Raw genomic sequence first — 14,595 nt, 5'->3', positions numbered from 1 at the left:
TTTTTAGGTAGAAAATGAACTATTTTATTCCAAATGAGCTTTTTTTATTAAAGATTAATTTACATCTAATATTGATGAATAGCATTTACTACGATTTTTTAGGTCACGTTGATGATAATCATATTCTTTAAATAATGAACTTTGCATTTTTACATCACAATTTTGATAAATCAATTTAGTAAAACTTTTGAACGCGAATTGTAATAATCAACAATCACCTTATATGTTGAAAAACATATGTAATAAGCTTGTTGCCACTTGTTAAACTCTACCCTGAAAATCTATTTAAGTCTCCCCAACATTAGTTCATGCGTTCAATGTCATAAAAATTCAACTCTGGTTAAAAATTTAAATATTTTGTTGAAAATCTTTTCTTTTTGTTTTAAGATATCCACCACTACGTTTTCATTGTGAATTCTTTTTTTTAATGCAATTCTTTTTGGTTAAAGACTAATCTTTTTTGTTTGAAAATTTGGCCATTCAGTTTCAAATTTATATTTGTAGGTTGAAAATTTAACTATTTGGTTAAAAGTTAAAATATTCGGTTTCAAATGCAAATCTTTCATTAAAAAGCCAAATTTTTAACAAAACCGTTTAGACTGAAAATGAAAAAGTTTAATTTTCAGTTTTAAAAAATTAACGAATTTGCAATCAGATAGTTAATTTTTCATCCAAAAATATAACATTTTAACAAAATGGGTAAACTTTTAAATAAGTAGATAAATTTTCAACCAAAAACTAAAAAATATGATTACTATATTTTAAAACTACAACAGCTGAATTGAATAAAAACATTCATTTCAAGAAAATTTTTACATTTGTAACCAGAGATACATTTTTAACTAAAATAATGAATCTAAAACCAAGAAACAATTTTAGTCAAGACATAAAAAAATACATCTGTCTGTTTTGATACAGTATTTAGAAATTCATAATTTTGTTGAAAATTCGTTATTTTGGGTAGAAAAATAAAGTTCTTAATTAAAATATCATCTTTCTTTCGAGGATCCTATTATTACATGAAAAATTCGTTTTTTGGTGAAAAACTAATTTTTTTAAGAGAAAAGTTGATTATATCATTTTTGATAGAAAAATGATATTTAAAAAAACTTGATCTTTTTTTGTTAAAAATATAATTTTTTTAACCGTCTTTTTAAACTGTGAAATTAATCTTTGCGGTTGAAAACTCATCTTCTTCATTGAGGGTTCAATTATTATTTTTTTGAAAATTCCTTCATAGTTAGTCAAAAATTAATTTATTTAAAATAAAATTGGATTATATCATTTTTGGTAGAAAATTGATATTTGAAATTAAAAATTTATCTTTTTTAGTTGAAAATTCAACCCTTTTGTTTGAGAATGCACATATATCGATGAAAACTCGTTATTGCGGTAGGAAATTAGTCTTATCGTTTGAAAATTCATCTTTGTGATTAGGAACAAAACCATTAAGTTGCACATTCCGTTTTTTTGTTAAAAATGAAATTCTGTAACTAAAAATTTAACTCTCCCACTTTCGGTAAAAAATTGAAATTTTGAATTACAAATTGATATTTTTGTGTTGAAAAATCAATTATTGGTTTCAAACATCGTCTTTTTCATATAAAATTAATCTTCTTGGTTGAAAATTCATCTGTTTGTTTGAAACTTCAACTATGTATTAATGCCTTTAAGGAAAATTTTCATTATGTCATTGTTGCTTGAAAACTAATCGTCTTTTGTGGAGAATTAATTTTATGGGTAAAAAATTAATCTGTTTTTTCTTATTTTTAACACCGATGTCCAAATTCGATTTTTTATTGTCTTATATGGGAAGAAAACCGTCTCGCATAATTGACTATAAAAAAAATTTTATCGCTGAGAGATTCTGCTAAATAATGTATAGAATCTGCTTGACTTTAAGTGAATTCTATCTTATTCTAAATACTTTTTATAATACTGTTCTAAGATTGAAAATTAATTTAGTTGAAAACAATTTACATCTGTATAAGGTTTCTTAAAATTTATAATAATAAATTTCGTACAAACAGATCATCTGAAAAATAACAAAAAAGGAATAAAATAATACAAAATTTAATATAATTACATATACGTCACTGAAAAAATCACTTGTTAACAACTTTTTCGACTGAAAATGGTTTCATTAAATAAAAAATTGATGACAAAACTTTTTCGATTACATTGGTATTGTTTTCTCATCAATTGCACTTCTTTAAAATAAAATAATGTTTTAAGATAACTGCAAGATTTATGAACAGTTCTAAATAAAATTAAACAAAATTTAAATTTGAAAATAAGTGATTTTCATTTTTTATTAGTTCACAACTAAGATATTAATAAAAAAATACTGCTTCCAATGGTAAAACTGCGTACTCACAAGATATTGTGTACTTTTCATAGATTTAATAAAATTCTCTGATATAGGACACCATTGTGTCTACTGTTTGGTGTCAAATTTATCTGTTTTAGTTAAAATTTGAAATAATCTGTAGAAAATTTCATTTTTTTATTAAATATTAACTTTTATAAACTAAAAACTGCATTATTCTATTTTTGTTTAAAATTTGATATTTTTTATTGAACCCTGATTTTTTTTGTTAAAAGTGGACTTATTTGTTTGAAAATTTATGTATTTTGTTGAAAATTTGTGTTTTTTGTTAGAAATATAAAACTACTTCCTTGAAAATTCATCTTTTTAATTGAGAATTCAACTATTTTGTTGAAAGTTCCTTTAAAGTTAGTCCAAACTTAATTTATGTAAGATAAAATTGAATTATATCATTTTTGGTAGAGAATTGATATTTGAAGTTAAAAATTTATCTTTTTTAGTTGAAAATTGAGCCCTTTGTTTTGGAAATGCACATATTTCGATGAAAATTCATTATTTCGGTAGGAAATTACTCCTCTTCTTTGAAAATTCATGTTTGTGATTGAGAACAAAACTATTAAGTTGCACATTCCTTTTATTTTTTTGGTAAAAATTAAATTCGCTAACTGAAAATTTAACTATCCCGCTTTTGGTGGAATACTGCAATTTGGAATTAAAAATGGATATTTTTGGTTTGAAAATTCAATTATTTGTTTCAAACATAATCTTTTTTATATAAAATTAATCTTCTTGGTTGAAAATGCATCTGTTTGCTTAAAAGTTCAACTATGTATGTATCATCAAATGCATCTACTTTAGTAAAATTTCAATTAATTTGTTGAAATTTAATTGTTTGTTGTTAAATGTTAATTCTTTTAACTAAAAAGGACTTATCCTATTTCTGGTTTTATATATTCATATTTTTAATTAAAAATTTAACTTTTTTAATTGAAAACGCCACTATTTGTTTAAAAACTAATCTTTTTGATAAGGGTTCAACTATTTTGTTAAAAATTGATTAAAAATTCAACTGCACAATTTCAGGATGAAAAATTATAGTTTTAATTAAAAATTAATTTTTTTATTTGAAAATTCGTTTCTCTGGTAGAAAATTATTTTTCTTTGTTAAAATATTATCTTGTTTATTTAGGATTGAACTATTTTCTTGATTTTTTTGTTTGTTAAAAATTAGTGTCTAAGGAAAATTTTAATTATATCATTGTTGGTTGAAAAGTAATCGTTTCTTTGAAGAGAATTAATGTTATGGGTAAAAAATTAATCTGTTTTTTATTATTTTTAGAATAGATGTCCAAATTCGATTATTTTGTCTTAGATTGGAAAAAATGTCTTGCATAATTTACTATAAAACAATTTTAATCGCTGAGAGATTCTGCCAAATAATGTGTAGAACCTGCCTGATTTTAAGAAAAAACTATTTTATTTTAAATTCTTTTTATAAAATTGTTCTTGCATTGAAAATTAATTTAGTTAATAATTCTATTATTTGTTTTTAGAAAATTTTGTTTAATTAAAAATTAATCGTTGTGATTAAAAGTTCATCTTTTTGGTCAAAACTTTTACTATTTGGTGTCAAGTTCATCTGTTTTAATTAAAACTTCATCTTTTTTGTTAAAAATTATTTTATGGGTGAAAAATTAATTTGTTTTTTATTATTCTTAACATAGATGGCCAAATTCGATTTTTTTGCCTCAGATCGGAAAAAAGCGTCTTGCATAATTTACTATAAAAGAATTTTAATTGCTGAGAGATTCTACTAAATAATGTGTAGAATCTGCCTGGTTATAAGTAAATTCTATTTTATTCTTAATTATTTTTATAATATTGTTCTTGCATTGAAAATTAATTTAGTTGATAATTCTGTTATTTGTTTTTTAAAAATTTTGTTTAATTAAAAATTAATAGTTGTGATTAAAAATTCATCTTTTTTGTCAAAACTTTTACTATTTGGTGTGAAGTTCATCTGTTTTAATTAAAATTTTTAATAACCTGTAGAAAATTTCATTTTTTGGATTGAATATTAACTTTTATGAACTAAAAACTGAATTATTCTATTTTTGTTTAAAATTTGATATTTTTAATTGAAACTTAATCTTTTTTGTTAAAAATTATGTTATGGTTAAAGAATTAATCTGTTTTTTATTATTCTTAACATAGATGTCCAAATTCCATTTTTTTGGTCTTATATCAGAAAAAACGTCTTGCATAATTTACTATAAAAAAATGTTAATCGCTGAAAGATTCTGCTATATAATGTGTAGAAGCTGCCTGAATTTAAGTGAATTCTATCTTATTTGGAATATTTTATAAATTATTGTACTTGGATTGAAAATTAATTTAGTTGAAAATTCTCTTATTTGTTAAAAAAGATTTTTTTAAATCGAAAATTAATCTTTGTGATTGAAATTTCATCTTTTTTGTTCAAACTTTTACTATTTGCTGTCAAATTCGCCTGTTTTGGTTAAAATTTTAAATAACCGGTAGAAAATTTCATTTTTTTATTGAATATTAAGTTATATATACTAAAAACTGAATTATTCTATTTTTTTTTAAAATTTGATATTTTTTATTGAAACTTGATTTTTTTAGTTAAAAATGGAATCATTTGTTTGAAAATTCCCGTATTTTGTTGAAAATTTGTGTTTTTATTAGAAATATAAATATGATAACCCGATACATCCATAAACCTGAACATAATTCATTTAATCCCTCATTTCTTAAACCATATATTGTTTAAAAGCACATAAAACTTTGGAAGCCTATATATTTTATACAGCTGTTTTGTTGTGAAGGTCAAGTGCAAAGAGGTTAATGGTACTTTTCTGATATTAAGTAAAGTTAGCGTAACATTGGTGTATTTTCAGTTATAAGTTAATGTTTTAGTTATTATTTCCATTCAATATAAAAATTAAGTATTATTCCTGTGATGCATGGAATTTGTTATAAAATTTCATTGCCGATAAAATATACGGTAGCAACTTATTGAGATTTTGAGGTTAGTATTACATTTTGCAATTCAAGAACGAACTGCTCGCAGTAAAAAAAATTTATCAAAAAGACGTAAGATGAAAACATAAAAAGCTATTTTTTATTTTAATCCTAATTAAAATGGTTTCTGTTATTTCACCAAACATTTTATAAATTTGAATGAAATCTTTGTGTAATTTGTAAGAAAAATGTCAGTAAAAGCTTAACTTGTTTTTATAGTACATTTTCGTAACCTTTCATAGCAAAAAATAATATTTGATAGATTTTTGTAGATATATACGGAAGATTTACATCAAAGTGGCCAAAACTATCTAATTCTGCGTCCAGCAGTTCGCTTTTGTATTCTAAAATTAATTCCTAACCTCAAAATTGCAAAAGTTGTTATCGTATTTTCCACCAGCAATGGACTTTAATAAAAAATCCCATGCTTCATAGAAATATTACTTAATGTTAATGTGTATATTAATAACAAATAATAGATTAAACATTAACTTATAATTAAAAACATACTAACCCTACCGATAGAAATCTCAGAGTATATGCTAAAGATTCTCAAGGCTCAGAGAAGCTCGGAGAAATTCTCCGCAAACACTCAGGTAGATATATTTAATGGTCCAGATAGCTCGTTCAAATGTTTTGAAGGCTTTAAAATGTTCTTTCCGAACTTGAAATAAAAATACGATCATAAATAACAAACAGAGAGGCTTACATTGAAATAAGAATTCGATCATAAATAACAAGCAGATGCCCAGTATTGCGATTGCAGTCGTACGGGTGGAAAGGTGGTGGTAAATGAGAAGCGTTGATTAGTATTAGCGACCTCGAAATATGATTTGATTATTATTCCCAAAAGTGATCCAAAAATGCTTGCACATGCTTGAACTGTGCTTCGCTCATTGGCTCTAGTTCGCGTACGTATTTAAAAATCAAGTACAGACGCGCACCGTAGCCAATGAACGTCACTCAAATCCAAGCAAGTGCAGAAGCCAGCTCCGTTGGCTCCGTTAACTTCAAGAAAACGCGTGTAACGTTCCATTACTGTCTAACTCACGGTGACTCACGAGTGTCCCTTTTGCACGCGTGTAGCTATCAAAGAACGAGCAATCGTGACAATTTTTTCAAAATTTTCGAACTCTGTCCAACCCATTCATAACTCGTGTCTTACGCATATAGCAATGAAAATCGAGTAGTGTGACAATAGAAATCGACAAGATCGTTTAGAGATTTCATGTTAAGGATTGTGACTCTATTTCTCTCTGGTTATGGATTCAACTCTTTTGTCAAACTATTACATTATTTATTGAAAATTGTTCTATTTTTTTGAAAATTCACACATTGGGATTGAAAATTCAACTGTTTTACAGAAAAATCTTAGTTTTTCTACAAAATTCAACAATTTTCATGAACTTATTTTTCTCCATTCACTGATAAATCTTTATTTGTTGAAAAATCCTTTTTTTTCCTAAAAATATATTTTTACATAATCATTTGAAAATGGATTTTTTCAATTGTAAAGTCAACTATTGGATTAAAAAGTCATTATTATTTTTTAGTTATAAACTGCAACTCTTTTGTTGAACATTTGCCTATTTGGACAGAAAGTTTTTCCTGTTCGATAAAATTTTTTTCGTTATTATTGAGAATTCAATGCTACCATGTACAAATTTCTGAATCAAAGGAAGTAAACGGTATGCACAATGAATATATCAGGAGGAAATTTCTGTTCATATAACGTTATTTGAGCCGATGCTTCATTTGGAAACGAGGGGGAAAAAACTTTATTTTGTAATTCTAAAATTAATTCTAAAAAATACGTGTATCAAAAAATTAGATCTCAAGCATTCTTTTAAAAGATATAACGCCACAAATTTGAAAAAAGCCAAGCAGTGATAACTTCGTGTGGCACGGCGTTAACTCGTAAAACTGGGTAACGGTCGGGTAACGCTTCTTCTCCTCATCTCCTTCGCTTCTCTCACTGACGGACACTTTCATTACCTCTCCCTCTCTATCTCTCCTTCGCTTGTTGCACTTCTTCTTGTAATTAGGTGTATATCAACTATTTGTGTCGTTGAAAGAGTTTAAAGAAAAGCCACTTCAATGTACATCATTTGAAGTAATCACTTCTGCCGGGGGTCCCAACGACGGCTCACGTGTTTTTGATTCAACGATACAATATTTTTTCCTTTTTATAAGTATGTTATAAGAAATGAATGAAAAGTCAATTGTAAAGGGTTTGATGATAACATTTGCTAGAGCTGCAAGATTGGCCTAGAAGTCGATCGAGAAGTAGCTCAGAAATCCTTAGACGTCCAATCCAAGAGGCAGGCGAAGAAAAGAGCAGTTTATCTTCGAGGATTGCGTCAATATGCTATAGGTCTGTGCATTGCTGCTTCACGGATTCAATTGAATTGCCGATTGCAGTTCACTATTATCTGAGTTTGTCGAATGCTCGAAATAAAGTTATCGAGAGAACTTTGCTGAGCCTCCTCGACTCCAGTGCGATGTTCTCCAGGTTGCACTTATATCATCACTCCTGCCTGCCAGCCCTTACCACCACCAAGGGTGAAATACAGTTTCCCCAGAAAGCAGACTGAAACTTCCATTTGTTATCAGATTCTAGAACTCATTTCAAGAAAAAAAAAGAAAACGGACAGAGTGCAAAAAAGATCAACGGTTAAAAAATTCTGATCTGGGAATTCTAGAATCTCTTAAAGATATCAAAGTTTCTTAGAATATTCTTAGAAACATACACTTTTCAGAATGTTTTGAGAGCTTTTCAGAATTTTTCGAGAATTTTACAATTCTTTGGTTTCGTTATTGTCCCATAAAGTGACCAGTGCGAGGCGTGAACAAATACTGAGAACCTTGTGAAATTGATTACTTATAAGACATCTGTGCTGGAAGCTATTCTTTAAGTTTGATGCTCTTCGGGGTTTGGCTTAAATTAAAGCTCATGTCATGTAGAATTGTGATAATAAAAAAAATGTGTTATTTTATACACTCCAAGTCCCATATAATAACAACTTATATTAAATATTTTATTTATAGTTTATATTTATATATTAAATAATTTATTAAATCAGCAATGTTTCCAAAAATGCATTGGAATTGTTTTTTCGAACTTTCATAAATATCAATTGGAAATTTTTTCGAATATCCAATCAAATAAATGCATTTTTTGTTACAAAAAAAAATGTAAAGGTGGCACATGGTCCATGAAGTTTAGCACGTATTTCCTATAAGAAAAAAAATTCTATTTTTAAACTTCACCCCCACAAGTCTTTTCATAGGGTCCCAAAGAAACCCTATACGTGAAAAATGGGTTTTATGAGCTTTTGATGCCAATTATGATTGTTTGCAGTGTTTAAAATAAAAATTGTTTACATTACATTAAATACTTCTTTTTACTGATAATTAGTCTTTTAAATAAATTTTGTAAACAATTCCAGATAGTTTTTAACAATTTCCTCTTAGAATAGAGATAGAAAGTCGCGGTTTTGTCAAAAGTTGTCCACTTTTAGCCCACTTTTCAATTGAAGTGAAATAATAATTAGTTCAAGTTAACAAAAAAAATTGTTTAAACAAATTATTGTCAATATTAATAATTTCTCTTTGCTTAATTGTAGAAAATGGTGGATTTTTTTCTGAAATTTGTAACTATTTGTTAATTTTTCATTTGGAGTGACCTAATCATTAATCAAATTAGTTTTAAAAAACTGTTTAAACAAATTATTAATGTTAATAACTATCCTCATCCATGTAAATGCAAGATAGTGCAGTTTTTTCTGAAGTTTTTAAAATGTTGTTGACTTTTCACCTAGTGAAGTAATAATTAATTCACGTTAACAAAAATAGTTGTTTAAAAAATTTATTATTTTTATAACTTTCTTCTTATAGATAGGTAATAGAAAGTTACAAGTTTTTTTGCAATATTTAACTTTGTTTTTCCTTTTCAGTTATGAACAAATAATAGATAAACATTAAAGAGGAACATATTTTAAACAATCTCTTTTTTTCGGAATAAATTTGGCTAGAGGGAAGGCTGATATCAAAATATGTTCAATTCCAAAATTTTCTTTCACGCTTTACAATAAACTTCCTGTTGTAATTCAGAAAAAAACTTTTACTAGTCGTTTACAGACCTAGTCTACCCACCTAAACCTAATTATGAAATTCTTTGTTTTTGTCTCATGTAAGATAGCTTTTTTCATCAAATTAAGTTTTTCTTACACACTGGGAAAAGTCTAAAAATAATTTACTTAAAAAAGGACAATACTATTTAAAGAATTATTCTTGTTAATATTTACTAATTATTACTCTAAGAGTAGATAGTTATAAAAACTAATTCATTATTTAAATGAGCATGTTTGTTAAATAGCATTAATTATTACTTTACTAAGTAAGAATAGGTCAAAAACTTTAAGAGTTCAGTAATAACCGCAACATTTTATCGCTGCCCTGAGATAAGATTATTATAAGCAATGATAAATTGTTTGAACGACCATGTTTTTTTAACTCGAATTATTTGTTACCCTAGAAAGTAAAAAGTGTGCAAACAGTTAAACATTTCAGAAAAAACCGTAACTTTATAGAATCAATAAAGAAGAAGATAGTTAATAGTTAATTCGAAAAAAATGAGGGCTACCGTACTCTGCTGGATTCTTTTCTTCAAAGTCCGATCTTATTCGGGATTATTTTAAATTGAAGCTTTCAAAATGAAATCCACATTTCTTCGTACAATAAAAAATGAGTGCATTTTGAATGATTTTTAAACTGTGATTTTTTGTTTCAGATATTGTGTGACATTCACGGTGACAAAGGCCTCGAAAGCATGTTACAATGAGCCAAGTCTCTCGCAATTTGCGGAAGGTAAGTTGAAAATAAAAGATAGATTGATATCCCAAAAGCCACCGGATTGCAGAAATCCAAGGGTTTTGTTCCTCTCACTTCCGGTGATCGTTCGCTACAGCATCGTGATAGAAACTTTCTTCAACGTCTATTCCTCTTTTCTGACAATCGGTTTCTTCTTATTTTTTTATTTCTTTCATGCTTTGTATTCTGCCACAGCTAAATTGAAAAAATATTGGTATAGGAAAGAAATTAGGGACAAATTTTTTAAATTGCCAATTCTCTCTCAATGACAAAAATATTTCGTATTGAATAATTAAAATATTCAGAATTTTTATACTCGACTGAGTTGAAGCGTTTTTCACTGGAAAAAAATTGACAAATATATTTGTGAAGTTTTCATTTTAAATCTGAATACACCCGCCTCCAGCGCAGAGAACAACTGTAGTTTGTTTAGCTTATAAATATTGATAGGGAGAATTTATTTTCAATTTTGTATTGCGGTCACATAGAACGGAAATCGAATTACGTAGCGTTTCATTATTAGAAGATTAATAATTATTTATATTTATTGTTTAAATTATATATTTCAAAACAGTAGGTTGTTATGGACGTTTAATTAAATCAATAATAATTGAATTAAGTTCAAGTGAGACCGCATAAAGAATCAGGTTTCAGTTCATATTATGTTGTAAAATTTGATATTATAATACTTGTTTTTACAATAAGATAACAGTAAGCCAGGATATATGCATATAATAATAAATGATTAAATAATTCAAATTATACCAAAAGGAAGTTTCTATGATCCCGAGGAAAGACTCTGCAGTTTACAAAACATAAAAGTAAAGAAACTCTTCTGCCATGATCGAAAGAGGAAATCAAAAATAAAATAAAGAATTATGATTTTGAATAATATTCGCCTTGAATAATATTAGAAAATCGCGATTTTGTTCTTGAAATTTCTATATTCTTCGTAACTTTTTAATTGAATTCAAGCTATAATTAAAGAAAGTGAACGAAGTATTTGTTTAAACTATTAATTATTATTTAAAAATATTAGCAATTAATGCAAGTTTATAAATCATTAGTTTAAACAATGTATTATTATTTAAATTCTGAAATTTTCAAATTATCTTTGGCTTTTCATTTGTGAACAAATAATAAATAAACATGAAATAGAATTATTTTGTTAAACAATCTTTTTCTTTTGTGATTTATATTTTTTAAATAAAAACTTAGCATTTTTTCATTTACCTCTTACTTTATACTAGACTTTATAGCAATTAATCATTTGATTGAGACCTTTTTAATTAATTTATATATCTAGATTATCATAGATGCTAACTTATTTTCTCCAGGAAAAGGAAAAGGGAGGGGCTGATAGTAAAGAGTGAGCAGTTTTAAGTTTTTATTGTAGGTTCTGCAATAAATTACAAGTCCTAATTAAAAACAGAATTTGTACTTATAATTTTTTGTTTTTAAGTCTACTGTAAGAGAGCCTTTTTGTTTGAATTAATATTTTCAAAAGACTAGTCGAACATTAAAAATACTTGATTCCGAAACAATTGGAATACTATTTAACAATGATTTTTTTTTCGTTAATTTATTATTTGTTTATAACTAAAAATTCAAAGAAAAGCTTAAAATTTCAGGAAATATCTTAACCCTCTTGCATTACTCGGAGGGAATATGTTTATAAACAATAATATATTGGTTAATCAATTATATTCATTTGTTTCAGGCCTTAAAGAAATCTAAGCATCTTATCTTTAAGGATCTTAAGATTAAAAAGTAGGCCAAAACTTGCTTCTTTAGAAATATAGGCGTTTAGTCATTTTTTCAAAGATATCCTTTTGATGACTTAATGATTCTACAATTTCGACAGGATTCTTACGTCGTTTTTACTGAAGATAAACATTATTGGAAAAAAAGATATTAGATCTTCAAAAAGGAGGGCTAAAAATAAATTTCACTTTTTTTCGAATTCTGACCATTTCTTTCTTTGAGAATTTATCTCTTTTGATAAAACATTTGTGTGCTTTCTAGAAAATTTCCCAGTATTGTTAAAAAGTAAATTTTTTATTTGAAAATTCTTCATTTTATTTAGAAATTCATCACTTTGTTTGACCATTTAATTATTTGATTGAAAAAATATTGATTTTATGTGGATATTTATTTATAAACTGAAAACTTAACTATTCCATTTTTGGTGAAAAATATCTTATTTATTAGAAGATTCAACTATTTGGTTAGAAATCTATATTTTTCAGTTGAAAATTGATGTATTTTATTGAAAATTCGTCTGTTTTGCTAGAAAATTAGCTTATGCGGAGTAATTCAGTGTAATCCAATATAATCCGAAGTAATCCACCTCCTCTGGAGCTCATTTTTATGAGTTGTTTCCCCCTTGCACAAAAATAATCTCGCCATAACTGAGGGCTCTAAAAGAAATAATGGAAATTAATTTCTGATTTAAAGAACTTTTATTCAAAGTTTGTAATTTAAAAAAATGTAAATAAATATTTTTAATTGAATTTCTGCGTAGGTTCGCGGGTTTGTGTACGCTGTCAAACGCAGGCTTTAAGACGTGTTCTTGATTGGAGATGTGAGGGTGACGGTGGAACCGAGGCGATGATCACCAGGTGGAGTATGCTATCCTCTCCTCACTGTCATGGCAAGTGGTTGCGAACCGAGAAGACTGGTCCAGAATGCGAAACCTCCATTTGCAAACCTCAGGCTCATTTTATTTTTGTTTAATATTTCATCAATGTTTATTTAAAAAATCCGTTTTTAAGCATCGAATAATGTTCTGAAAATGAAAATTGCTTTCCAGACTTGAGCAAGAAATTCTAATTTCGACAATTTTCTCAAGCAAACTTCCTGAAAACAGTTGAAAAGCAGAAATAAATTTCAGGAATACATAATGTTAAGTAATTTCAGTTCATAATGCATTATTAATTGACAAAAGATTTGTTACTATAATAATTTTTGCACCTAAATCACTTTTTAAAAAGGTTTATTGGTGGAAATGTGTAATATACAAATAGGTCTAACAAGTATATTTGTATGTAAGTTATGAGTCGACATATCAAAGATCATATTTTCTAGAATATAAGCAATAAAAAGTAGAATCTTCTTTGATTTATTTTATTACTCAATTCTCAATTTTTTGGTCATTTGAATTTGTTTCAAAACCTGAAACAATTTACGATTAATCAATTTAAGTCATTTTTTCTATTTTCAGAGTAAATAGTGCCTATCGGATGGTTGATAATTCAGCAGCCACTCAAAGTTTCCACTAAAGTTTCCCAAAAATATTTTAAATTCTCTGAAATCCCTTAAATTTATATAAATCTATTAAAAATTACTATAGGCATCTTTTTTAAATATACTAACATGTTTGAAGTATTGAAATCCTTTGAAATCCCTTGAAATCCCATGAAATATTAAAAAATCTTTAGAATTCCATGAAATTCCTTAATTCTTGTAAATAAATTATTTGAAATTCATTTAAGTTTCATTTCATTCAATTCATTTAAGTGTTTCAACCCCTTTAAAATTATCGAAATCCTAAAAACTTGATGAAGTCCTTATAATCCTATAAAAACCGTTAATTCTTGTGAAAATAGAAATATTATAAAATGTTTAGAAATTTATGATTTAAATATCTGTCTACCTTTTTAACTATTATATACCAACTAAGAGCGTGAAGAAATCAATATAAAAAGAATTTTATTCATGTAATTATTTTTTTAATTAATTGCATTGTAATGCCAAATTTGGTATCTTCATCTATACAGAGTTGTACCAAAAATATTTAATTACCTTTTTAGCTTTAAATTCTATAAATTTTTGCAAATATTTGCCACAACAAATTCCAAAAGGTTTTCACTTCTTCCTACAGTGTTTTTTTGTGTTATCAATGTAAACTGTTCCGTTTTGCACTTAAAAAGATCTTGATGAAGATTGGTGTGAACTTTTATTCCCATTATCTGGAGCGTCAAACGAACCTGTTAAAAGTTAAATGACAGAGGGTTGCTGCACGCGTAAAGAGAACATCTCATAATTACTTATCGATCGATGAAAAGCGATAGACATTGTATTTCACAATGAGTCGCATGAGATCGTGCCACTATTTTTTTCGGCATTTTCTGCTGAAACAGCTATGTCGATTACTGTTTATTCTATATTAACTAAAAACATAATTTATTGTTGCAAACTCAATTTTGAAAAATTTAATCAAGTTTTTTAGTATATAAAAAATTTTCAGCATTCTACAATAGCTTTGTAGATAAGGAGCCACCCATGTACTACGTTATCAATTTTATGGGGGAGGGGGTTGCACAAAGAAAAGGTTTGTATCAAGGGGG

The 14,595-nt window shown here is 26.8% G+C and overlaps 1 protein-coding gene across 1 annotated transcript in view; it reads left to right on the top strand.

Moving 5' to 3' along the window:
- The window catches only part of LOC117170391 (somatomedin-B and thrombospondin type-1 domain-containing protein-like), a 151,287-nt gene extending 137,927 nt beyond the window's left edge, over nt 1-13,360 (top strand). Inside the window, exons 4-5 of the mRNA XM_033357159.1 lie at nt 10,167-10,243; nt 12,771-13,360. Of these exons, the coding sequence (XP_033213050.1) occupies nt 10,167-10,243; nt 12,771-12,982 (289 nt within the window). The 3' untranslated portion in view covers nt 12,983-13,360. The remainder of the gene's footprint in view (nt 1-10,166; nt 10,244-12,770) is intronic.
- The last annotated feature ends 1,235 nt before the right edge of the window (nt 13,361-14,595 follow it).

This window comes from Belonocnema kinseyi, chromosome 3 (assembly GCF_010883055.1).
Source record: "Belonocnema kinseyi isolate 2016_QV_RU_SX_M_011 chromosome 3, B_treatae_v1, whole genome shotgun sequence".
Lineage (NCBI taxonomy): Eukaryota > Metazoa > Arthropoda > Insecta > Hymenoptera > Cynipidae > Belonocnema > Belonocnema kinseyi.
The sequence above is the reverse complement of the archived record's forward strand: the minus strand, read 5'-3'. Positions and strand labels throughout refer to the sequence as shown.